Genomic DNA, 26,054 nt, shown 5'->3' with positions numbered 1-26,054 from the left:
TAAATACAAAAATAAAATATAATATAACTTCTAAGGCATGGTCGAAGAGTGTATAATTCTGGAGTATATTTTAATTCGCTCTGAGTTGTCGCTCTCTTAATTGACATTCCTCTTCATTCTCTTGTCCTACCTCTTCATTCTCTTCATCCCCAAACGCCGCCTGAATGCCGTCCTGAAGCACTCACCGCGCCCAAACACTTCTCCATTAATTTACCTGTGAGATTACATATATTCCAAGATTTTATCCTAATGATAATTTTATGCATTAACTCCTTTACCTATATATGTTCGTATTCTGGGAACATTTGCTTATTTAACACTACACTTGGGCGCCGGTGTAGTATTTTTGCACACTTTTCACTGTATGTAGGTCATTCAACGCGTCACTTTCAGGAGGCACCCTAGCATTTACACAATGCTTGAAAGGATTCATGTCTTGATTTTTTGACGATATTTATGTTAGTTGTCGACTACCTAACACAACCCTTCACTTTTCACATCCGGGGCTTGAGACTCGGCAATGAAATTGTGCATTTCTATATAATATTATGATCTCGTGAGTCTGCAATCTTAGGATGTGCTTTATGATAGATAATTAAGACAAACACTCGACATTCACCAACACTCCATTTTAGTCATTTTAGGGTATTTCTTTGCTTTTGTATTTAGGTTATACTTAATTTTTCACTTTCATATACGACTAAATAGTCAGTTGGCATCCTCAGCCAGATATGATATATGCCTAGTTTTTTATATTCTCTATTAGATAGAGCAGATAGTTGGGCTTTCTTGATCACACACAACTAAGATATGAGTTTTATTTTGGACATCTTTTCTGCCACATTGAGGAGGTGTCCAAGCTTGCTTGGTCACACAATCAAGCTATAAGATATTTGAGTTTCTTAGGCCCCATTTGGGGTGGCATTCGGGACACAACCTGGTTTCGTGTCGTTGTTTTTAATCATTTGAGGTTGTGGTTCGGGCTCATAGCATGGTGTTTCAAGTAAAACGCGGGTCGCGGAAACTGCCCTGCGGCTCCCATTTCATATATTATCTATTACCACATATGCCCCTCTATGATCCCTCGCTTCGTCGTCTGTCCTAACCGAAGGTGCGATCTCTCGCTCCTCTGCAATCTATCGCTTCCTCGTTAGCCCTAACCTCTCATTCTGGACTCTGGTATTCCCTTTGTTATCCTTTCTCATGTACGTCATTTTGGTTAATTGTTTATGTTGGAATTTAACGTCTCTATTGGATTTTTTTGAAGTTTTTGTTGGAGGCGGTGGTGCTGATGTTTCCCCTTATGTTTGTTCTGATGGAGGCGGAGGTGTTATTGTTTTGATGGTGGTGAATTTGTGGTGTTGGTGTCTCTGCTTCTGTTTATTGTGATGGAAGCGAAATTGTTATAGATATGATGGAGGCGTGCATGCACCATTGTGTCCTGATGGGATCAATTTTGAATAGTAGAAAATGGGGATTAATTTATGCAGTGTGAAGAGCTTTTCACTTCAAAGCATTTTTAAATTTTTTTTTTCGTGAAGCTTCGTGTTTTTCAAAAAAAGGTTGATGGATTGCCTCATCATGCTCATACAAACCCAATTTCAAAGGTTATGGTAAAAAGAAATTCTTTTCACATGCATAAACTTCTTGGAGTGAAGCATTACATCACTGAGCAACATGAAATTTCATTAAGAGAATATTATGCATTGTGCTTACTGTAAAAAATTCTATAAGAAATGTCTCAAAAATACATTTTCATTGATCATCATTGTCATAAACACTATCACCACAGCTTAAATACATGGATTGCTTCATCATGCTCATGTTAACCCAATTTCAAAGATTTTGGTAAAAAAAATCTTTTCATACAAAGAAACTTCATGGAGTGAAGTATTACATCACATAACATCATGAAATTTCTTTGAGAGAATTTTATACTTTGACAGGCATTGTGTTTACTTTGAAAAATTATATAAGAAATGCCTCAAAAGTACTTTTGTATCGATCATCATTGTCATGATCACTATCACCACTGCTAGGAGAGAAATACATGGATTGCTCCATCATGCTCATGTAAACCCAATTTCAAATATTTTAGTAAAAGAAATTCTTTTCGCACACAGAAACTTCATAGAGTGAAGCATTACACCAAAAAACATCACAAAATTTCTTTGAGTGAATATTATGCTTTGACAGGCCTTGTATTTACTTTGAAAAAATATATAAGAAATGTCTTAAAAGTATTTTTACATTGATCATCATTGTAATGATCACTGTCAACACTGTTAGGAGACAAATACATGGATTGCTTCATCATGCTCATGCAAACCCAATTTCAAAGATTATGGTAGAAAGAAATTCTTTGCACCCACATAAACTTCATTGAGTGAAGCATTACATCACATAACATCATGAAATTTCTTTGAGAGAATGTTATGCATTGATAGGCCTTGAGTTTACTTTGAAAAATATATAAGAAATGTCTCAAAAGTACATTTTAATTGATCATTATTGACATAAACACTATCATCACTACTAGGAGACAAATACATTGATTGCTTCATCATACTATTGCTAACCCAATTTCAAATATTTTGAAATCTCTTAACACTATCGTTGCCAGTCCCAAGCCCAGATGTGAAAAATGGAGGGTTACATTAGATAGTCGACGACTAGTACTAGTGTAAAACTTGTCGGAGAACTTGTCGGAGAAAATCATGACATGAATCATTTTGATCATTTTGTAAGTGCTAGGGTGTCCTCTGGAAGCAATGCGTTGTATAGCCTTAATATAGTGAAAAGTGTGCAAGGGTCGTTACACTAGCGCCCGGGTGTAGTGTTAAATAAGCAAGTGTTCCCACATTACGGGCGAATGCGGGTAAAGAAGTTAGTCCATGAAACTAATGAAACAAATATTAGGATAAGAACTTGAAATATAAGTACTCTCAATGGTAAATTAATAAAAATAGTTGATATTATGATTCATAGATTAATATTTTATGTATTCAAGAAACTAAGTGGGTTGGAGAAAAGGCTAAGGAGATTGATAATTTAAGTTTTAAACTTTAGTATTCTGGTTAGAGTCGCACTAAAAATGGTGTAGGTGTAATTATAGATAAAGAGTTTGAAAGATAATGTTGAAAAAATTAATAGAGTTGAAGATAAAATTATAGCCCTTAAGATTATCATTGATACTAAGATTTTTAATTTTTATAAGTGCTTATGCTCCTCAAGTAGGATTAGATACAGAGTCTAAAGATAAATTTTGGAATGACTTAGAAGACTTAATACAAATGATATCTCTTGAAGAAATAATTTTTATTGGAGGAGATTTAAATGGACATATCGGTAGAGTGGTAGAAGACATGGGGGCTACGGTTTTGGAGTAACTAATGAAGAAGGTATAGCTATTTTAGATTTTGCTTTAGCGTATGATTTTGTTATTACTAATACTTTAATCAAGAAAAGAAATGAGCATCTTATTACTTATAAGAGCGAATCTAATAAAACACAAATTGATTATTTTCTTATGAGAAGAAGAGATCATCGCGTTTGTAAAGATTGTAAGGTTATTCCAAGTGAAAATTTAAGTACCCAACATTGTTTATTAGTTTTAGATTTTAAGATTAAGATTTGTAAAATAAAGAATATTAGGACTCATCATCGTAGAATTAGATGGAGAAACTTAAAAAACAAAAATAAAATTATTTTTATGAGTAAATTCAATATTTTAAAATTTGGAAATTTAGGATGTTCATGAAGAAACAAATTCTATGTGAGAACAAATACTATTAAACAAGTGACAAAAATTGTACTTGGAGAATCAAAAGAAAAAGTTTTATAAATAAAAATAGTTGGTGGTGGAATAATAATGTGCAAGAAAATATAAAATATATAATATAAAAAGTTATGTTATAAAAATTGTTTAAATGCAAAATCTTAGAGAACTGAGAGAAATATCAAACAGCCCGCAGGGAGTCTAAAGAACTATCTATGACGCTAAAAATTCTGCTTTTAACGATCTTTATAACATATTAGATACTAAGGATAGTGAAAAATATATGTATAAACTAGCTAAGCAAAGAGAAAAGAAAAGTAAAGTTTTAACTCAAGTAAAGTGTATTAAAGATGAAAATCAAAAAGTACTTTTCTTAGAAAAAGATATTCAACATAGGTGGGTGAGTTACTTTGATAAACTTTTTAATAAAGTTTCTGAAAATACGATCTACCTTATTGATCTTAATATCGTCAATATTGATAAAAAGTTTCATTTTTACCGCCGCATTAGTAAAATAAAAGTTTAAGAGGCTTTAAAGGAAACAAAGGGCGGAAAGTTCATAGGACCAGATGATATCCCAATTGAAGTGTAGAAATATTTGGGAGATTTAGGAGTTTCTTGGCTTACTAAACTCTTTAAAATTATTTTAAAAATTAAAAAGATGTCTGAGGAGTGGATGAAGAGTATTTTGGTCCCCATTTTTAAGAATAAAGAGGATGCACAAGAGTGTGCAAGTTATAAAGGAATTAAGTTGATGTGTCATACTTTGAAGTTATGAGAGAGGGTAATTGAACATATGTTAAGACGCATCACAAAGATTTCTCATAATCAACTTGGATTTATGTCGTGCAAGTCTAGTATGGAAGTTATACATTTATTACATTTATTGAGAGGTTTGATGATGAGAGGTTTGATGAAGAAGTTCAGAAATAATAAGGAGAATCTACATTTGATTTTATTGATTTAAAAAAAGCTTACGATACTTTATAAACTTTTTGTTGTTCTAAGAGATATCCTTTGGAGATTTCTTGAGAAAAAGGTGTTGATATGACTTATATTGAAGTCATTAAAGATATGTATACTAGAGCTGTATGTATAATTAAAGATATGTATACTAGAGTTGTTTCTTGTGTTCAAACTGAAGGAGGATTGACCAAATATTTTCCTATTTTTGTTGGATTACATCATGGATTGGCTTCAAGCCCATATCGTTTTGCTTTAGTTATGGGTGGTCTTACTGGACATCTACAGGAGGATGTACCTTGGTGTATGCTTTTTTCCTTCTCGTGGATAAAACGAGAGAAAAAGCCCAGGAAAAACTTGAATTATGGAGGTCTACATTGGAGTCTAAAGACCTTCATTTAAGTAGAACTAAAACTGAATACATGGAATGGGCCTTCATTTAAGTAGAACTAAAATTGAATACATGGAATGTAATTTTAGTAGTAATAACTCTAGTGACAGAAGTGTGAACGATTTATATATCTTGGGTCCGTTGTTCAAAGCAATGGTGATATAGATGAGGATGTTAATGGTAGAATTCAAGTTGGTTGGTTTAAGTGGAGGAATGTTTCGGGCCTTTTATGTGATAGGAAAGAACTGCTTAGACTGAAAGGAAAATTTTATAAGACGGTGGTGAGACCTGCCATGCTATATGGCGTTGAAGGTTGGCCTTTAACATAATAATAAGTTAAGTGTTGTCGAGATGAGAATGATTAGGTGGATGAGTGGCTTTACACTTAGAGACAAAATGCAAAATGAATATATTCGTGATAAGGTTGGTGTAGCTCCTGTGACGGAAAAAATTAGAGAAAGTCGTCTTAGATAATTTGGTCACATTAAACGTCGACCATCTGATGATCCGATTAGGAGAGTATATGTTTTAGATTCGACTTGTGTTAAGAATGACAGAGGTAGACCTCGGAAGACTTGAGCATATTGTATTAAAAATGATCTTAATTTAATAGAACTAAAAGAAAATATGACACTAACTAGGACACAATGGAGAAAAAAGATTCATTTAGCCGACCCCACGTAGTGGGATTAAGTCATTGTTGTTGTTGTTGTTTTCACACACAAAAACTTTCTGGAGTGAAGCATTACACCACAGAGCATCACGAAATTTCTTTGAGAGAATATTAGGCATTGCTATCACAGACCTTGTGTTTAATTTAAAAAATTCTATAAGAAATGTCTCAAAAGTACATTTTTATTGATCATCATTGCCATGATCACTGTCATCATTGCCATGATCACTGTCATCATTATTATGATACAAATATATTGATTGCTTCATTATGTACATGCTAACCCAATTTCAAAGATTTTGGTAAAAAAAATTCTTTTCACCCACATAAAGTTCGTGGAGTGAAGCATTACATCACAAAACATCACAATTGCTTTAAGAGAATATTGTGCATTGATAGGCCTTGGGTTTACTTTGAAAAATTCTATAAGAAATGTCTCAAAAGTGTATTTTCATTGATCATCATTTTCATGATCATTGTCACCGCTGCTAGGAGACAAATACATGGTTTGTTTCATCATGCTCATGCTAACCCAATTCAAAGATTTTGGTAAAAAGAAATTCTTTTTAAACAAAGAAACTTTAAGGAGTGAAGCATTACATAATCGAGCAACACGAAATTTCTTTGAGGAATATTATGCATTGATAGACCTTATGTTTAGTTTGAAAAATTCTACAATAAATGTCACAAAAGTACATTTTTAATGTCACAAAAGTACATTTTTTTTTTATTGATCATCATTACCATGATCACTATCACCACTGTTAGAAGACAAATAAATGGATTTCTTCATCATGCTCATGCTAACCCAATTTGAAATATTTTTGTAAGAAAAGTTATTTTCATGCACAAAAACTTTATAGAGTGAAGCATTAAACCACAGAGCATCACGAAATTTTTTTGAAAGAATATTATGCATTGATAGGCTATGCGCTTACTTTGCAAAATTCTATAAGAAATGCCTCAAATGTACTTTTGCATTGATCATCATTGTCCTACTAGGAGACAAATACTTGGATTGTTTCACCATGCTCATGCTAACCCAATTTTAAAGATTTTGGTAAAAAGAAATTCTTTTCACACATAGAAACTTTATGAAGTGAAGCATTACACCACATGTCGGCCTTTAAAAGTTTTAGAAATTGTCGATCGTTGGAATGGATATCCCAACACCTATATATAGTGAAAAAGTAATATTTTAATATTTGAAAATACAAGACCGAACCAATTTCATATCTGCAATAGTTTAAATGATCAAGAACAATACCGCAAACAATATAACTACCTTAAAGGATAGAAACACTACTTGCTGGTGGTGCTCGATTAAATAAACTAAAGAATGTATGACATCCATTTTAGTCTGCGAAAAATCATTTTTTATGTTGACCGACAAATTCCCCTACCTAATATTAAAAAAATTAGATAGGGTTTATATTACCTGGGTTCTTTAAGTTTCTTATAGAGGCAAACCCCTATAGTCAATTACATCTCAAATGGCTGAGGTCACTTAAGAAAACTCTTGATTTAGATAAGAAAATATTATCTTCAAGAATTTCAAAGGATAGGACTTTTTAAAGATCGGATCAGGAAGTGTCAAATGGGAGAAGCTTAAATTTGAAACATTTATTATGGAATCTAAAGGAAGAAAGTTTAGGGGTTCTCACAGATCCTGAGGAGAACCTCAATGAATTCCCAAACAACCCTATGGTTTGGTTTCAATTTTGAGAGAAAATTATTGAATGTTTCTTCTTGTCAATTTTATTAGTTATGGTTTACATTTGTGTGAGACGATAGCGCACATAGCTTGGAAGATAGAAAGATCTATGTCATATCGGATGACAACCTCGGAATCTTAAAAAGAGTTAGGGCTTAGATTGCACGATATTATCATGCAAAGGCCTAAAGATAAAGTGATGATTTATGTCGTACTAGGCGGACAACCTTGAAGTCCTGTTACTTGTTTTTTTTAATTCTAAGGGAATTTGCTATTGTAGATCCACATGTTGTTGCAAATTGTTGTTGTAGAAGGCTACCCACAGAGTTAGCTCCAAGATCATCTATGAATTAGTAGTCCTAAAGACTAAGGTTTCAATGGTTTAAATGACAAGTTTAGTTCAAAATGAGGGGAGGGGGAAGTTGATTAGAGCGACACGGGTTAGAATCCCACGGTTCCCTTGTTCTGATATTACTATTTTCTTTTGAATTTACTTAACTTAAATGAGTTGTTAAACCCATTTAAAACGGGGAGATCTCGTCAGCAACATATCTCGTTAGCTACCGTGGGTTACCTCATCCGAGGGACTCCCATAAATTCAAAATGACATATTATGAAGTTGTTGTTTTTTTTTTAAATGTTGTTTAATTTTGAAAAAAATTGATTGATATTGAAAAGTTTTCATTTTATCACCCAAGCATGCATGATATGTGGAAGCAGTAGTAAATTTTAGTAAGTAAAATGACAAAAATTAAATAAATTTGTAAAAGCGTACCCGTCATCTTCTCGCTGCTTCTGCTAAAATGTTAGAACTTGCAACATAAATAATTTTGCAGCAAATTTAAATAAATTGCGATGGTAGACAGACTAGAGGAAGGTGTAGCTATCAAACCCTAAGTCATAACTTGGTGAGTCCCTAAAGATTTTGATAGATGATTTTTTGGAACGAAGAATAATAAGTTCAACTGTCCTTCAAAATATCCAAAATTTTATAAAAAAATTTGGGGAGCAATCCTAACAACCTTTAAATCCTTTTGAAATGTTTCGAGTTCATTTAAACTTATTAAATTGTTCAACTAATTGTCCTAAACATTAAATTTAGTTTAAGTGAATTAAAACACTCTATTCTCAGTGAACCTAACATTATGATTATTTCAAGAGTAGGGTACTCAGACAGTCACTTAATGTTTTACTTAAGAGTCGTGTAAGTGGATGCCCCTAAGGCAAGCTTAAGTCATTAAAGATCTTGTATCCACCATTAAAGTTGGGATTATAGTGTTTAAAGGTGTTAATTATCAGTTATATTATCTTTTCTAAACCTCCTTAAATAAGTCTAAATATCAAATCTAGCTCACCACAAAGCCCTTAACAATTTTGATGGGTAAATTTTTAATTATCAAAATATTAATTTATGTAGAATATATTCTTATCAAAAGATCATGTTATCACAAATTAGGGGCTTCAAATGAGTGAATTATTATTTTTCTAACTTAAGCCCATCACTTTACTATCTTCTAGTTAGATTTACTTCCAAGTCGTGACAATTTTACCATCGTCAGGAAAATATGGAAAATTGGTTTCTACTTTCTAACCCATTATATTTCAAACATAAGAAAATTCTATTTTAATCAAAATTATCCATTTACCACTTTGGTTAATCCTAAATTTTAATTAAGGCATCAAAATCTAAAATTATCATTTTGCCCATGGGGCTCTCCACTTCATAACTCTCAAATATAACTCAAATAAAATATAACTCAAATAACTTTGAAATTTTTATAATACCCCACTCATGGGTCAATTAAAATATTAGAGCAGAAGGATTTTTCATAACTTAATTTAATTTAAATAATTATTTTAACTTTGAAGATAGGATTTTCAATATAGATTTATTTAACTAATCAAAGTAAAATTTTTGTTCGAGAAAAATTATTGGAGGTTCACTTAGGTTAGAGGACCACTTGGGCAAAATTTTATGATTTTTAAAATTATATTTTAATTATTATATAAATTTATTGATTTTAGTGATTTAATTAAGATAAAAAACATGTTTTAATTACAAAAAATACTTTTTATATTTTTATTAAATTCCCCCAAGTCCAGAGAACTCAGAGAAATAAACTTTTCATTTTTGTGATTATTTATTTATTTATTATAATTATTATAATGGAAAATTAGAGAAAATACATTTTTAGCCTTTAAAATTTTATATTTAACTTAGAAAATTTAGAGAAAATATTCTAATTAGTCCCAAGTGATCAGTAAGCAATTAAGAATATTTTAAACCATTTTCATATGAGTTTTTAAATTTTAATTATTTTTAATTCAAAATATAGCTAAAAAATAAACTATTTATCTAAATTTTTTTTCCTAAGTGTCCTGATCACAAGGGACTCAAAAAACCACTTTTTATAATTTTTCTAATTATATTTAGTTTATTAAAATTATTTCAATGCCAAAAATATCATTTTTCTTAAAAAATAAACTTTAGTGCTCAAATTAAATCAAATAATTTTCAAATTTTTATAGTGAGTTAAAATAATTTTTATTTATAGTGTGGAATAATCTTTGCTAATTTTTTAAATATATTAAATTTATTTTAATTTTTTGAATTTTTAGGGTTTAATTAACTAAAGTAATTTACATAAATATCCAAACTTAATTTACATTTTTCCTAGGGTCCTCTAACCATAGGGAACCTACCAAAATAAGTCCTATATTGTTTTGATTTATATTTTAACTTATATAACTATTTCAAGCAAAATAACCATCTAAACTTGGAAATTAGGGTTGCATGTGTAGAGATGCTTTCTGACTTTAAAAAAATCACAAAACCTCTTTACTATCATGAGAAACAAACCCATAAAGTCTCAAGTCCTGATGATTATTATTTAACTAATTAAAATTTAAAAACTTTAGAGAGTACTTAATTAATTAAAAATCAAAGACTCATCAAATAATTTTTATTTTTTATTCTACATTATTCTCCTTCGTTCACTGAGAAACAAAGTATTTTTATGATTTTCTTACACCAAGTTATGGATTTTCTAAGTTATGGAATTAATTTAAATAAAAAATCCCTATTTTTCTACTTATCCAACTTAGTTATCGTGTCAACCTCTTACACGCCGAGCTTTCCAAGCGTCGCTCTGCCATTTTATGTCGCCATCCACCTCAGCACCTTGTCAGCCCGTAATTCTCACTTCATCTTCTTGTCCGGTGCGATTTGGACCATCCAATCGATACACACGAAAACGGGTGTCATCTGTTCATCATCCCGATCAGCCCAACCCAAGAACCGTTCAACTTCAAACCCTAAGATCTCAGCCTAGACTTAACCAAATCACTTTGGGTTTGTTCCTACACCTTCATCTAGTCAAGACGAACACATCTATACGGATACATGCTTATGAAATCAAACTTTTCTTCACAAAGGCCCAAACCAAGCCAAAAATTAGGGTTTAAGCTTTATACCAAACTCTGGGAGGGGAGGCCTTAATCAGATGCTTTTGGAAGCATCAGTAGGGCCCAATGAAACTCCTTGAAGTGTCACCTTGCTCTAGTATAAGGTCTAGGTAGGATTTCGACTAATAGGTGGTGTGAAGTTGGTCTAGGAGTGCGTTAGAGGGCTCAACAGAGAGGGGCTTTGATGGGGATCCTCCTCATTTGGTCTGGGGAAGCTTTTGAAAGGTTTAATTTGAAGCTTTATGGAGTTTTGGGAAATGACTAAAATTTGCCCTGATTTTGAGCTAAGAAACAGTGGGGAAGATGGCTAGAAGATGGTTGGAATGGGCTCACAAGGTCTTGGAGGAGCTATGGAAACAATTTGGCAGAGTTTTCCTAAGAAATTGGATGGCCTCTCTCTTTGGCCGTGGGAGGTGTGGTTTAAATAGAGGAGCTTGACTGAAGTTGAACTCAAAACTTTAAATTTAAAATTCTAAATTTAAAGACCAAATTTTGGATATCGATTGGGTATATCATTTTGGACAAAACTCTAAATTTAAATAGAGTTTTGGATATCAATTGGGTATAAATTTTGGAGTTATGAGGTTCAATTTGGAAGATTTGAACTTTTGGTCAAAATTTGGGGTTTTGGTTTAAGTTAGATTTGGGTGAGCTTTGAGTTCAAATTTGGGTCAATTAATTGTTCAAACTAATTTGGGAAACTATTATGAAGAATTTAGAATGCAAATTTGAGGAAATTGATTTAATCATGGTGTTCATTTTGGGGAATTTAAGGGCATGGTAAAATTGGGGATTTTGGATTGGGTTTGCAATTGAGCTTGAAGTTGGGTTAAACTGGGCTTGGATTTGGTCTCATTTGGGATTGGGGATGATGAATTTGAATTTGGAATTGAAATTGGGTGAGATTGAAGTCAATTTGGTGGAACTTGTGGATGAATTGGGGAATTTGGGCTTTTAAGGGCAATTTGAGGATTTTGCTCAAATTGGGTCAATTTGGTCAATTTGGGTCAATTTGGTCAAATTGGGCTCAATGGAGTGGTTCCAACTGATTTTGGAGAAATTTGGAGATTTTGGGAATTTTTGGGGTTTGAAGGACATTTTAATAATTTTGGGGATTTTGGGGGTATTTTAGAAAATTTGAGATATTTTGGTCAATTTGAGTGATTTGGAATGGTTTGAAATAATTTTTGAAGAGATTTTTAGAATTTGGGTAATTTTGGGAATTTTTGGAAAATTTAGGGTATAGGGGCAAATTGGTAATTTGGTGAAGCTTAGGGCCAAGAAGGGTCAAAATTGGAATTTGGCAAAATTTGGATTGATTAAGGATTTTAATCATGAGGTCACCCTTTTTAAGCCATGAGACCAAGGGAAATCCCTTTTTGGATCCTCCATGTGCTGGTTTTAGCCAAACCGTAGCCCAAAGCTAATGGTTCAAGGGACCATCCACATGAGTTTCCAAAAAGAGTAAGGGATCAACTAAGCATATTTGGTTGGGGTTGAGGTTGTGAATACAAGTGCAAGTGTCTGTGTGTGCAAGACTGACCAAGGCCACACCACCCAGCAAACTCTAAGGCCAAACAATTCTATGGGGACTCCTCTTGAGCTCCCTCATATTAGTCCCACCTACTAAGTGCTAGAGGTTAGAACAAATATGTGGAACTTCAAGATGAGAAAAGAAGAGTTTAAAATTTTTATTGGTGAGGGTACCATCACTTGTCATCTATAAATAATCAACAGAAAATTCCTATGGCTATATTTTAGGCTTCTAAAGAGGAAACTAGACATCAACCAAAAGTGAGGTCAACACCACAAAGCATCACAAACTTTCTTTGTGAGGATATTATGCATTTGTTGTGGTTCTTTGGGCTGAGTTGTGCTTTGTAGTGGTTGTTGATTGTGGTGATAGATGTGAGTCGTGATTCATTGTGGTTCTGCAGTGGTTGTGGGTAGCACTATGTTAGTGGGTTTAGGTGTTGTGAATGTGGCTTTGTGGTGGCCTCTGTGCTTTTGGTGATTGTGGGCTTAGGTAGTGATCTATGGGTTGTGTGGTGGCTATGTGTTCTATATTTGTATGGTTTGGGTCTATGGGTGGGTGTGGTTGGGTTTGGGTGAGGGTTTGTGGCTGTGGCTTTGGGGTGGTGTCTGTGCTTTTGGTGGTTGTAGTTGGCTTTGTGGTGGCTATTGGTTGTGGTTCTTGGGTTGAGTTGTGTTTTGAGGTGGCTTTAGTTGTAGTGATGGATATGGGCTATGGTTCTGTGGTGGCTGTTGGTTGGGTTGGTGTGTGTGTGGTGATTATGGGTGTGTGTGTGCTATTTTGGGCTGTGGTTGTGGGGGTGTGTGTGCTGGTTGTTGGTGTGGTTTGGGGCTATGGTTGTGGGTGTGTGTGTGGTTTGAGGATGTCATTTGACTTATGAGTTCTCTCTTGAATCTTTCAGTAAAGATGAGCTCTAAGATTTTAAGGACCTCCCGACGAGTACTCCTCCACTGTGGATTACAAACTTCTCTACTAACATCACATAGGGCACATGGCTGCGGGAGCCAATTCTATAGGTGTCCACAGAGCATCATGGATAAGTGTGACTTCTTCTGGTGGGCAGATAGTCCGACAGATTCCACTGCTGATAGTGATCAGAGTTGGATAGTATCATTGGAGGACAATGTAACTCATGACAAATACCGTCTGTATTTTAAAATTAATATTATCATATTTTTAATTATAATTTTAATAGTTTTTTCTTTTCTTAATAATATTGATACTTAATATAAAGTGAGGTGTATATCTTATTTTTTGTACTGTTATGAATTGATTTTTTGCTTTTTAAGTATCAAATATATAGCTATGATTGTTATGTTGTAAACAACATTACTGCATAGTGACAAAATGCTCAATTGTCCAAAAACAACAGCAAAACAACTGTTTTTCAACAGCACAAACCAAACAACCAACCAGTTTATTCAGATCAGCTGTTTATCAGCAGCTTATTAGTAAGTTGCTGCTGCCCCAAACAGACCATTAATTTTTTTATGTATTTACATATCTAACAACTAAACTTTGCTTTTACATTTATAACACCCAAATCTGTCATATCACATAAGAAATACCACCATTTTAACATCTAAAATGAGAAACATCGTTTCACGCCTAGCTTCATATAAAGATTGAAGTTTAGGTATTAGATATTTAAATATATAAGAATTGAGTTCTATGTATGTAAGTCTTAAAAAAAGGGATATTTACTTGCATGCTAGTCCTAGTCAATTCCAATGCATTTAAAGATCTAACATGTAGAACTTTCTTTCTACATTTATCCGTAAAAATTTAAAAGCATAAGCAAATTAAATAAAATTAATAATATAAAAAATAAGCACATGAAAAATAAAAAAAAGCATATGAAAAAAAAAACCACAAATGTATATAAGAAATATTCAAAAACTTAAAATAAAAACTTATCCTACACATACATTCATACTACATATATATAATAAAAGTAATAATATTAAAAAAATCATGATATTGAAAGTAATAACACACACACACACACACACACACACACACACACATATATATATATTATTATTGATGAGTTTGTTGAAAATGACATAACTAGCATTTCTGGTCCTCATATGGTTCTCAAATACAAATTGTGCAGTTCATAGTTCTCATCTAACAATTTATGCTACTGTCTGAATCTCATGGATGTTTCAAACAGTCCACTAAATGTCTCCTCAATCTTACATACAAGAAAACTACGTTAGTACAAAACCAACATGATTTCTCAAGTCTAACTACTAATTTCTGAGTCTGAGATGCAGAGCGAGCTGGTTCAGCGACAAAGTAAAAGCCGGAAGAGAGATTGCCAAAAAAGAAAAAACAAACAAGAGAAAAAAACAGAAAAGAGGGGCCATTCCTCTCCTTGTTTGTCATGCAAGATGAGAAAAAAGAAACAAAGAAAACATATCGTTGCCACAACTCCGATCAGTGCAATAGAGGAACAACTGGATTTACTATACCTTTTTATCTTTTGGGCTTGAAGAAATGGAGCAATGTGCTTGGCTTTCCCGTTCAACACCTACCAGAGAAGACAACAGAGGTTTTAAGATAGTTTTAGGTGTTGTATATGTAAATATAAGAGTTTGGGTATGAGAGGAGTAAATATGAATGTCATTAGTGGCATGTATGTAAAAACTTATTGTATGTATTTCCATATCTAACTCCTAAATTTTAATTGCTAAATATATTCCATCCTATTTATGCATTAATTGAATAATTGAAAGAAAAGCAATATTAAGTTATTTAAATATTATTGAAATTAGAATAATTGAATAACTTACTAAACTTCAACATTTGAAATAAGAAAATTCAAACAATACATTTATCGAAATAATTTCAGGCTTCATTAAAATAATAGTTGTTAGTACAATAACTCTAAAAAAAGAGAAAATCTATCTTCTAAGGTGTACTCGAAGAGTGCTTTATCCTGGATTATATTTTGATGGTGCTTGGAGCGGTTGCTCTAGTAGTTGTCGTTCCTCTTCCTCCTCACCTTTTACATTTTCATCATTTGACTCAAAAATTGGAGTATCTTCTTGCATATGAAATGGTGGTTTGTTGTAATTAGGTCACAAATGAAATTGCAAATCAAAGTGTCCACTCTTGGTTACAATCCAATACGGATAAAAAGTCGAAATCTCATGTGATGTTGAAGGTTCTGCTAAGGTTGAGGGTTTTGCATATGTTGAGGGACATGCATATGTTGAGGAACTTACATATGTAGAGGATCCAACATATGCTGAGGGACCAATACAAGCAAAAGATCTTCTTGGAGCATCTACAGTCGAAACACTTGAAAAGTTTGTTGGTAGCTGTCATGGGATATCCAAGGTTGATCTTCACGAGGTGTGTTTTGTTGGTTGGTTGAATTCACTATAATCAATATAGAGTGTCGGTTTCATTTTATTGAAAGCTCTGAGGGCTCGTTGTAACATTCTTGCATTGCTATAACAACTTCACCATGCCAACTAGTGAGTCTCCAAGTAAGGTCCTTGATCATATATAATAGTTTACATGTATAAGTTCATAATTAATTAAATCATGAAAAAAATGAGAAAAAGCAAATAGAAAATCAATATAAACTATATGCACACCATTAAACTCTCGCTAGGTGACCTAGGGTGGTAGGTATCTAGTGGTTCAGTAGACGACTAAACTAGTTAAATCGACTCCCATGATCTATACTACTGTAAGTAATGTGTTAGTTTTGCACTCTCATCTCCTAAAGGCCGGTTTAATGGTACTACAAAGGCTTGATGCTTAATCCATGAAGCAATGTAATTTCGATGATAATGCATCAAGTATCTATCGTGTTTTCCTTAGCTGTTCACCATCCTAAATGATTGATTTATAGCCCCAATCACTATGGATTGCACAGAGAAAAACTGTCGCATCACTCGATCTGGAAGATGCCACTCCAAGCGCTTCCGACTAATAAGAGGAAATAAGCTGTCCATATATCCATAATCTCAAGACAAATCTCCAGTAACCACACCATAATACCATCAATATACACTCCCAAATAACCTATTTATTTAGAACTTATGATTTATTTTAAAATAGATAAATAATATACAAGAAAATATATATAGTTTATATTAACAGAAATATAGCCGACTCTGCATTAATCCATCAATATAATCTCGATACATTCTTGCATTTCCTTGAGGCACTTCTTATAGTCTATCCTCGTTCCATCTACATATTAAAGACAATATAGCTATGAAATTTTAAAACATATATTAAAAAATACTAGTTTAGGCAAAATATACCTGAATCCAAATGGCTTGTGAAACAATTCCCTGGAAGTAGGAACACGTAGAGTTGGTCTGCCTAAATGCAAATGTTTGTAGCACCAAAATTGTAATAGGTGTAAACATCTTGCTATTTTAGCACGTCCAGACTTTGTGAATAGATTTAACTCTCTATACAAATATGATAACACAGAGCTTCCTAGAGAGTTCTACGAAAATACAGCTAAATCCTTTAAGTAATTAAAAATATTGTAAATGTATGTGAGATCTAGATATATCAGGAGGTAAAAAATACCCTAACATATATAAGATATAGGCTTTAAAATTGCACACACAAAAAGAAGAGTATTGTAACATTATCTATAAAATTCCACATAGGCCAACAGAGGTGCATAATTGTTTGAGATTCAGAGGGGCTCATACTGAAGTTTGCCACGACATCGTTCTCCACTATTGTGCCATTGCTGCTAAAACATAAACCACAAATGCTTGTTGCTTCTTCCATCCCACCCGCTCCCGCTCTCCTTCCCTCTCCATCGCAAAATCCCACCTGCCCCCCTTCACTCCAACTCCGACCAACACATCATCGTCGCCTTCTTCTGCTTGGTCTGGCCACTTCGTCCCTCCCTCTCCTCCTCCACGCCATTCCGGCCGCCGCAGCCCGTGGGCTTTTCCAGATGCCTCCCGCCCGTCTCAGCAACCGATACTTCCTAGTCCGGGCTGGGGAGTCGGTTTACGAGGGCATGGGCCTCCTTAACACCAACCCCGTCACCAAGACCTCCATCGACAGCGGGCTCTCGCCGGAGGGCAGGCGCCAGGCGACGCGTGCGGCGGTTGAGCTCCAGCGATTGGGGGCTTGTAGCGGGAGCTGCTGGATCTGGCCATCCATTACACAGAGGGCATATCAGGCTGCGGAGATCATTGCCTCCGTCAATGGAATCAATCGCAGGTTCATTATTGCTAGGAACTCAATCTTGTTTCACTTCAGACTTTAGACTATTTTCACCCTACCTCAAATGCTAGTTTTCCAAGTATGAAGCTTATTAGAACAATTATCACTCATTTACAAAGTTAGTCTGTGAGAAAGTGAAGAAAACTGAATTAAATATATCACTCAAAGATGATTTGTTTTCAAAATATGCAAACATCACTGAAATTTATTTTTGAAACATAGCTCGAACCGATGACTTCTTAAAAAAAAATGCCCGAGGTGAGCCCATTCAATCATTAGGAGCTTGAATGGGAGACTTTTGCACTTGAATTTTTTTTTTTCATGGTAGAGCGTCAAAGATTCATGGAGACCAAAAACCACATGAATCATTTATTCTAGCCAAACTATCTGCTCTAATATCACTTGTTAGGGTGTGGATTAAATACTTGGGTGTTAGTTGAGCCTAATATACTAATCGGCGGACACTCACTAAAGCAAAACTTTCAACATTGGATAACTTTAATACCGTTTTCTATGCTCATTTGGAACTTATCATAAATGTTTTTAATGCCATATCTATCTATCTCTACCTACCTACCTACCTATCTATATAATGTTTTTAATGCCATATCTATCTATCTCTACCTAACTACCTACCTATCTATATATAGATAGATAGATAGGTGGATATTGATATTGAGATGTTCTTGAAAGGCCAGTTTTGTTTTATATTTTCTTGGCATTTTTTCTATAAGAAATGATCGGAGCTAAAGGGTTTGAGCATCTTTTAGCTTAAAATATTTTCTTTTTCTCGGTTTGTAGTCGCATTGTCCCTGAATATAGTTTTTTGGATGCACGTGGAGTGGGCGCTTTCGAAGGAAAGAGCTTGGATACTGTTTCCGAGGTGAGTGACTTATGAAGCTTACGTGGTTGTTTAGAAAGTTGTCAATTTAGCTATTAAAGTTATGGAGAGGTTTTTGTGTTTTTTTGTGAGAAAGCAACTATATAAATCAGCTAGTAGATAAATTCTCAAGCCCTTTGCTTGCTAAAAATTTGGATTTTTGAAGAATCTTTCAAATATTAATGTAACAATCATGAAGAGAAATTAGATGCACTTTTGTTAGACATTACAATATTCCCTACTTATACAAATTTCGACATCAAAATTTACTTATTAGCTATATTTATGATTATAGGATTTAATCATAACCTTTTTTCAAATTTGTATTTATTTGTTAGTTTTCCTAATAACTTTTTTTATATGATTATATTACTTAATTCTAAATCTTGTGTTCTGATACCACTTTTATCGCGACTTAGGTCAAAAATTTATATTGTCTCAAAATTTGGATCTGGTTATAGTCAATTTAAATTATTACAAAAACAAATGACTAATAGGGAGACGAAGTAAGGAGTCAATTCACCATTTTTTTAGAACGATAAAAATTAAGACAAAATGGAGTGAGAGCACCGTTTTTTTAGAACGATAAAAATTAAGACAAAATGGAGTGAGAGTATCCAACAATGTGAAGTAGAGAAGATTAATGGGACGGTGAGGCAAGAGATATAACAAGCCATTTTATCACTATAAGGAGGGTGAGGCGAATGGAGGATTCGAAAAGAAGGGAGAGAGAAGATGAGCGCTACTATATGCAAATTTGAGCGATATCAAGGGCATCGACATGTGGAATTAATATTGCATGTGATCGAATAAGCATGTGAGATCAAGCAGTGTATGTAAATGATGGTTGATCGCGTGATGCAAGCTAAAGAATGAACTCATGTGTAGTTACAAATGAGCTTGATCGTGAAGAAGTGTGAGGAAAAGAAATAAAAAGCATGACCAAAAGAGGAAGGTGGAGCTTGAGCCAATAATGGGATTTTATGGCCCATAGATTTGAGCATTGACAATGAGAGAATTTAATATTGAGGTAATTTAATTGAAACTCATTTTTTATTTTAATAAATTTTAAAATTTGATTAGAATTTTAATTTATAGTAATAGTTAAGTATTTGAGGATGGAAAATGAGGTAGAATACTAATAAAGGATTTAGAAAAATTACATAAAATAAAATAGCTTAATTTAGTAATTTTAAAATTTTGAAAATAAATTAAAATTTTAACTGAATTAAGATAATTTAGTCAAAAATAAATTTAAAAAATGCAATAACTAATTAATGGAAATATTGATATGTTTATATACATTTATTATGAATATTCATTTATTATAAATATGAATTAGTCAATGGTTATGATATATATTTTTCAGAGCAGAAAAATATTATTATTAAGCTTTTATTAGTTAAATTAATATAAATATTTATAATATTACTTTTGAGTAGTAAATATAAGAACAATAATAATATAGAAATAAATAATTTATAATATTAATCACTTGAAGTTAATAATTGTAGATAAAAGCAAGGTTAAATGAGATAATCAAAGTGTTTTTTTAGTTGATAATAGTAACTATAACAAGGATCAAATAATTAAAAATTAATTTCATAAAAAAGTGACATTTTAATTAATTTATTATAAAATGAATGTGTATAAAAAAATAAGTAATTTTTTTAAGTTTGAATAAATTTATAGAAATAAACACAAAATTGTGTTAGCGTAAAACTTGTTGAAAAAAATCATGACATGAATCCTTTTGATCTTTGTGTAAGTGTGTGTAAGTGCTAGATGTAAGTGCTAGAGCGTCCCCTGGAAGCGACGCACTGTATAGCCTGAATACAGTGAAAAGTGTGTAAGGGTTGCTATATCGGCTCCTAGATGTAGCGTCAAATAAACAAGAGTTCCCACATTACTGACAAATGCGGGTAAAAAAGTTAGTGCATAAAACTAATGAAATTAATATTAGGATAGAATTTTGGAATATAAGTACTCTTAATGGTAAATTAATAAAATTAGTTGATATTATGATTCATAAAAATATTAATATCTTATATATTCAAGAAACTAAATGGGTTGGAGAAAAGACTAAGGAGATTGATAACTTAGGTTTTAAACTTTGGTATTCTGGTAAGAGTCGCTCTAGAAATGATGTAGGTGTAATTATAGATAAGATTTTGAAATATAATGTTGTAAAAATTAAATTATAGCCCTTAAGATTATTATTGAAACTAAGATTTTTAATATTATAAGTGCTTATGCTCCTCAAGTAGGTTTAGATATAGGGTTTAAAAATAATTTCTAGAATGACTTAGAAGTCTTAATACAAATGATACCTCTTGAAGAAAAAAATTTTATTGGAGGAGATTTAAATGGATATGTCGGTAAAGTGATAAAAGATTTTAGAAATATTCACGGTGGCTACGGTTTTGGAGTGACTAATGAAGAAGATAGAACTATTTTTGATTTTGCTTTAGCGTATGATTTTTTATTACTAATACTTTATTCAAAAAAATAGATGAGTATCTTATTACTTATAAGAATTGATCTAATAAAACTCAAATTGATTATTTTCTTATGAGAAGAAGTGATCGTCGGGATTGTTAAGTTGTTCCAAGTGAAAATTTAAGTACTTAACATCGTTTATTAGTTCTAGATTTTAAGATGAAAAATTGTAAAATAAATAATAATAGGACTCATCATCGTAGAATTAGATAGGGGAACCTAAAAGATAAATAAAATTATTTTTATCAATAAAATTCAATCTTTCAAAATTTGGGATGTTCATGATGATGCAAATGCTATGTGTGATAAAGTAACAAACACTATTAAACAAATAACCAAAGTTGTACTTGAAGAATCAAAAGAAAAAAATTTCTTTAAATAAAAATAGTTGGTGGTGGAATAATAATGTGCAAGAAAAGATATATGTTATAAAAATTGGTTTAAATGTAAAAGCTTAGAGAATTGAGAAAAATATCAAACGACCCGTAGAGAGTCTAAAAGAATAATATTCTTTTAGTGATCTTTATAATAGATTAGATACTAAAGGGTATGAAAAATATATATAGAAACTAGCCAAATAAAGAGAAAAAAAAATTAAAGATTTAACTCGAATAAAATGTATTAAAGATGAAAATCAAAAGTGTTTTTTCTAGAAAAAGATATTCAAACATAGGTGGGTGAGTTGTTTTGATAAAATTTGTAATGAAGTTTCTGAAAATAAAATCGACTTTAGTAATCTTAATATCATTAATAATAATAAAACATTTTATTTTTACCGTCGCATTAGTAAAAAAGAAGTTGAGGAGATTTTAAAGAAAACCAAGGGTGAAAATTCTGTAGGACCTGATGATATCCCAATTGAGTTTGGAAATGTTTTGGAGATTGGAGAGTTTCTTGGTTTACTAAACTCTTTAATATTATTTTAAAAACTAAAAGATGTCTGAGGAGTGGAGGAAGAGTTTTTGGGTCCCCATTTTTAAGAATAAAGGGGATGCACAAGAATGTACAAATTATTGAGGAATTAAGTTGATGTGTCATGCTTTAAAATTATGGGAGAGAGTAATTGAACATAGGTTGAGACGTATTACAAAGATTTCTCATAATCAATTTGGATTTATGCCGAGCAGGTCTATTATGGAAGCTATATATTTGTTAAGAACTTTGATGGAGAAGTTCAGAGATAATATGGAGAATCTACATTTAATTTTATTGATTTAGAAAAAGCTTACGATAAGGTTCCAAGAGATATCCTTTGGAGAGTTCTTGAGAAGAAATGTGTTGATATGACTTATATTCAAGTCATTAAAGATATGTATACTAGAGCTGTTACTAGTGTTCGAACGGAAGGAGGATTGACCAAAAATTTTTCTATTCTGTTGGACTACATCAAGGATCGACTTTAGGCCCATATGTTTTTGCTTTAGTTATGGATGGTCTTACTGGACATTTACAGGAAGATGTACCTTGGTGTATGTTTTTTTGCTAATGATATCCTTCTCGTGGATAAGATGAGAGAAAAAGGCCAGGAAAAACTTGAATTATGGAGGTCTACAGTGGAGTTTAAAGGCCTTCATTTGAGTAGAACTAAAACTGAATACATGGAATGTATATTTAGTAGTAGTAGCTCTAGTGCTAGAAGTGTAACTTTGGGTGATCAAATTATTAAGAGGTGTGAACGATTTAGATATCTCTGGTCTATTGTTCAAAGCGATGGTGATATAGATGGGGATGTTAATAGTAGAATTGAAGTTGGTTGGTTGAAGTGGAGGAATGCTTTTGGCCTTTTGTGTGATAGAAAAGTACCGCTTAGACTGAAAGAAAAATTTTATAAGACGGTGGTGAGACCTGCAATGTTCTATGGCGCTGGATGTTGACCTTTAAAAGAGAAGCATAATACTAAGTTAAGTGTTGTTGAGATTAGAATGATTGGGTGGATGGGTGGCTTTACACTTAGAGACAAAATGTGTAATGAATATATCCGTGATAGGGTTCGTGTAGCTCATGTGATGGACACAATTAGAGAAAGTTTTATGGTTTGGTCATATTAATTAAACGTCGACCATTATTAAACGTCGACCATTTGATGATCCGATTTGGAGAGTAGATGTTTTAGATTCGATTTATGTTAGGAAAGGTAGAGTTAGACCTTGAAAACTTGGACATATTTTATAAAAATGATCTTTGTAAAAAATGATCTTAAGACTTGGGCTTATTGTGTAAAAAATGATCTTAATTTATTAGAACTAAATGTATGACACCAATGGAGACACAATGGAGAAAAAAGGATTCATGTAGCCGAGCCCACGTAGTGGGATTAAGGCTTTGTTGCTGTTGTTGTAAACACAAAATTGTATAGTTGGTTTGACTAAAGTCAAGGAATATTAACAATATTTTTGGTGAGTACTCATGTTTGTAAGTTATAATAGTATTATTGTTTTTTCTGGATCAAACGTGCTTATTGTTAATGATATTTATTAGATCAATTGTTATTGTAAATTTATGGTTTACATGTTATGTTAAATATTTGATTATATTAAATAAAAGATATTTATACTCAATATATTAAAATTATTATAAATATTAATTATTATATTTGTATACTGACTAATATAAAAAGCAAATGAAATAATTTATGTATTATTTTTTTTGTATGTGATTGACTGGTGGAGTTCACTCCTCTATGATACTAGCCAAGAATGTTAATATATTTATGCATGTCGATGAAAAATGATTTTGATTTCGATATACCTTAATTAGTATAGTTTTAGATGCCGCTCTTATAATGATTATAAATGATATAGATAAATAAATTATTATATAGTTTATATTGTATCATCAAATGTTCTAAACTTTATTGAATGATCATGATTGAATAATATGTCAATTATTTTTATACTAATTCATTATAACTAAGTTGCATGTATATTTTTTTTGTTATATTATTATGATTTAGAAATTTGAGTATTTATTTGTTGTTGATATCATCCTGTGGTATTAAATGATCATTTTCAGGTTCAATAATAGAGAAGGAAAATAAGTTACATAAGAGAAAATATTTCTAGAAGACAATCAAGTTATATGAATGTTATTATATTCGTAATTGCTTTACTTTTTTAATCATTAATGGTTTTTATTTTTATGTGGATGGTTATTTGTATTTGTCCAATCATCTATTCATGTTCTAGTAATTTCAAGCCCCATACCGGGTTATGATAATAACTCTACGAATATTATTTGTTTTCTCCCATCAAATTGAGGAGACATTTGGTTGAAATCAAAGTTTATCCTCGAGTTGAAGGAACCATGGGTTTAAAAGACTCTTAGTGAGAATATCCATTATTTGATCTTGTGTTGTAAGATAACAACGATAAGATTTTTAGAGATAATATCATCCCTAATGAAATGGTATACGATCTTGATATGTTTGTTGCAAGCTTAAAAAAAAAACATTGTTAATGATGACCATAGCTGAGGTGTTATCATGCTAAAGAAGGGTTGGTTGAGATATTGATAGGCCAAATTCATGAATGAGATAATGCAACCAAATAAGATCAGTAATGATGGTTGCAAGAGCCCTGTATTCTATTTCATTGGAAGATCTTTCCATGGTCTCCTATTTTTGGGCATGTCAGGAGACTAGCATGTTTCCTAAGAACATGTAGAACTTCTAGTGGAGTTATGACACCAACCCAATAGGTGGTTGAGTAGTAATGTACATGATTGTAAGATCGAAGTCAATTCTTTCTTTGAGATATCACAGCACCTCTATGATTTTGAATGTGCTGATTGAGAGGATAATGCATGTGTTCACAAATTTGATTTACAATTACTACAAATCTCGGTGGTTGGGCTATTGTGCTATCTAGTTTGTCATGAAGGAAGACATTTGAAACATCTAATTAAAGAACCTTCCAATTATGCTGTAGAGCAATGTTTACTAAAATTGCGATATTTGACATTATTGTGATCATATTGAAAGTCTTGTCATAATCTATGCCCCATTTGTGTTGAGTCCTTGTGCAACTAAATAAGCTATGTAGCTTGCTACAAAGCTATTAGAGTGACGTCTTGTTTTGAAAATCAAGCGACAACCTAGTGTAAGGTGGTTTTGGGGTGGTGGGACGAGATCCTATGTACCCTTTTGTTGAAAGACAATAAATTCCTAAGACATTGCAAACCTCTAGTGAAGATATTTGATGGGTTGAATATAGTAGGTGGGTTCAGAAATTGAGGTGAGATTGTTAGTGAGGTCTTATTTTTTTTTGGGTTTCGAATTGCCTATTTGAAGAGGATAATGCATAGGGTGATGAGGTGGCAGTTGATCTGATAAGGAATGAGATTGATTGGTTGGGAAGGTGGTGGAGTGATGGGTCGGGTTGAAGGGTTAGGGTGATTAAGGAGGTTAGGCAATTAAGAGTTGAAATAGGAGGCAGAGAAGAAGGTTGTGTCTTGGCAAGGGAGTATAAAAGGTATGTGTGTATTGCAAGAAGCGAGAATGAAAAGCTAGGGAGTTATGGTTGGGGATGTTTGATTTATTGAATATAACATGCTTGTTTGATTGATTGAATATAACATGCCTTGATGTAATGCTTTTTCTAGTTATTGGATTAAAATAGTGGCATCCTTTATATGAGGTGGAATGACCTATTCAAGATGAAATGGGGAGCTTGGGAGGAGGAGTTTATGACGTGGTTGTAGTCTACCGTGATCCTTGCAATCCCAATATTGTGGGATCGGATCGTGAACGAGATGCTGAAGCGAATTTCCATCCCGAGAGTCAGTAGCAATAATTTTCTCGCCATTGAATGAGACCGACCTATATGGGCCCCCTTTTTATGCTTCTTTTAAATTGAATTAGGACTAAATTTTGCATAAGACTGTTAATATGCTCTTATTTCTTATTTTTGGGAGAATTTTGCTTTGGTTATTGTATT

The 26,054-nt window shown here is 32.5% G+C and overlaps 1 protein-coding gene across 2 annotated transcripts in view; it reads left to right on the top strand.

Annotated features, from left to right (window-relative positions):
• The first annotated feature begins 17,175 nt into the window (after positions 1 to 17,175).
• Positions 17,176 to 26,054, top strand: part of LOC110030377 — a 54,405-nt gene continuing 45,526 nt past the window's right edge. The window contains exons 1-2 of one of the 2 annotated variants that reach the window (XM_020733055.1): positions 17,176 to 17,738; positions 18,543 to 18,624. In XM_020733055.1, the coding sequence (XP_020588714.1) occupies positions 17,275 to 17,738; positions 18,543 to 18,624 (546 nt within the window). In that variant the 5' untranslated portion in view covers positions 17,176 to 17,274. The remainder of the gene's footprint in view (positions 17,739 to 18,542; positions 18,625 to 26,054) is intronic. The other variant, XM_020733054.1, reaches the window with a different exon arrangement.

The sequence above is a fragment of the Phalaenopsis equestris genome, unplaced genomic scaffold, assembly GCF_001263595.1.
Source record: "Phalaenopsis equestris unplaced genomic scaffold, ASM126359v1 Scaffold000709, whole genome shotgun sequence".
In the NCBI taxonomy this organism is placed as follows: Eukaryota; Viridiplantae; Streptophyta; class Magnoliopsida; order Asparagales; family Orchidaceae; genus Phalaenopsis; species Phalaenopsis equestris.
The sequence above is the reverse complement of the archived record's forward strand: the minus strand, read 5'-3'. Positions and strand labels throughout refer to the sequence as shown.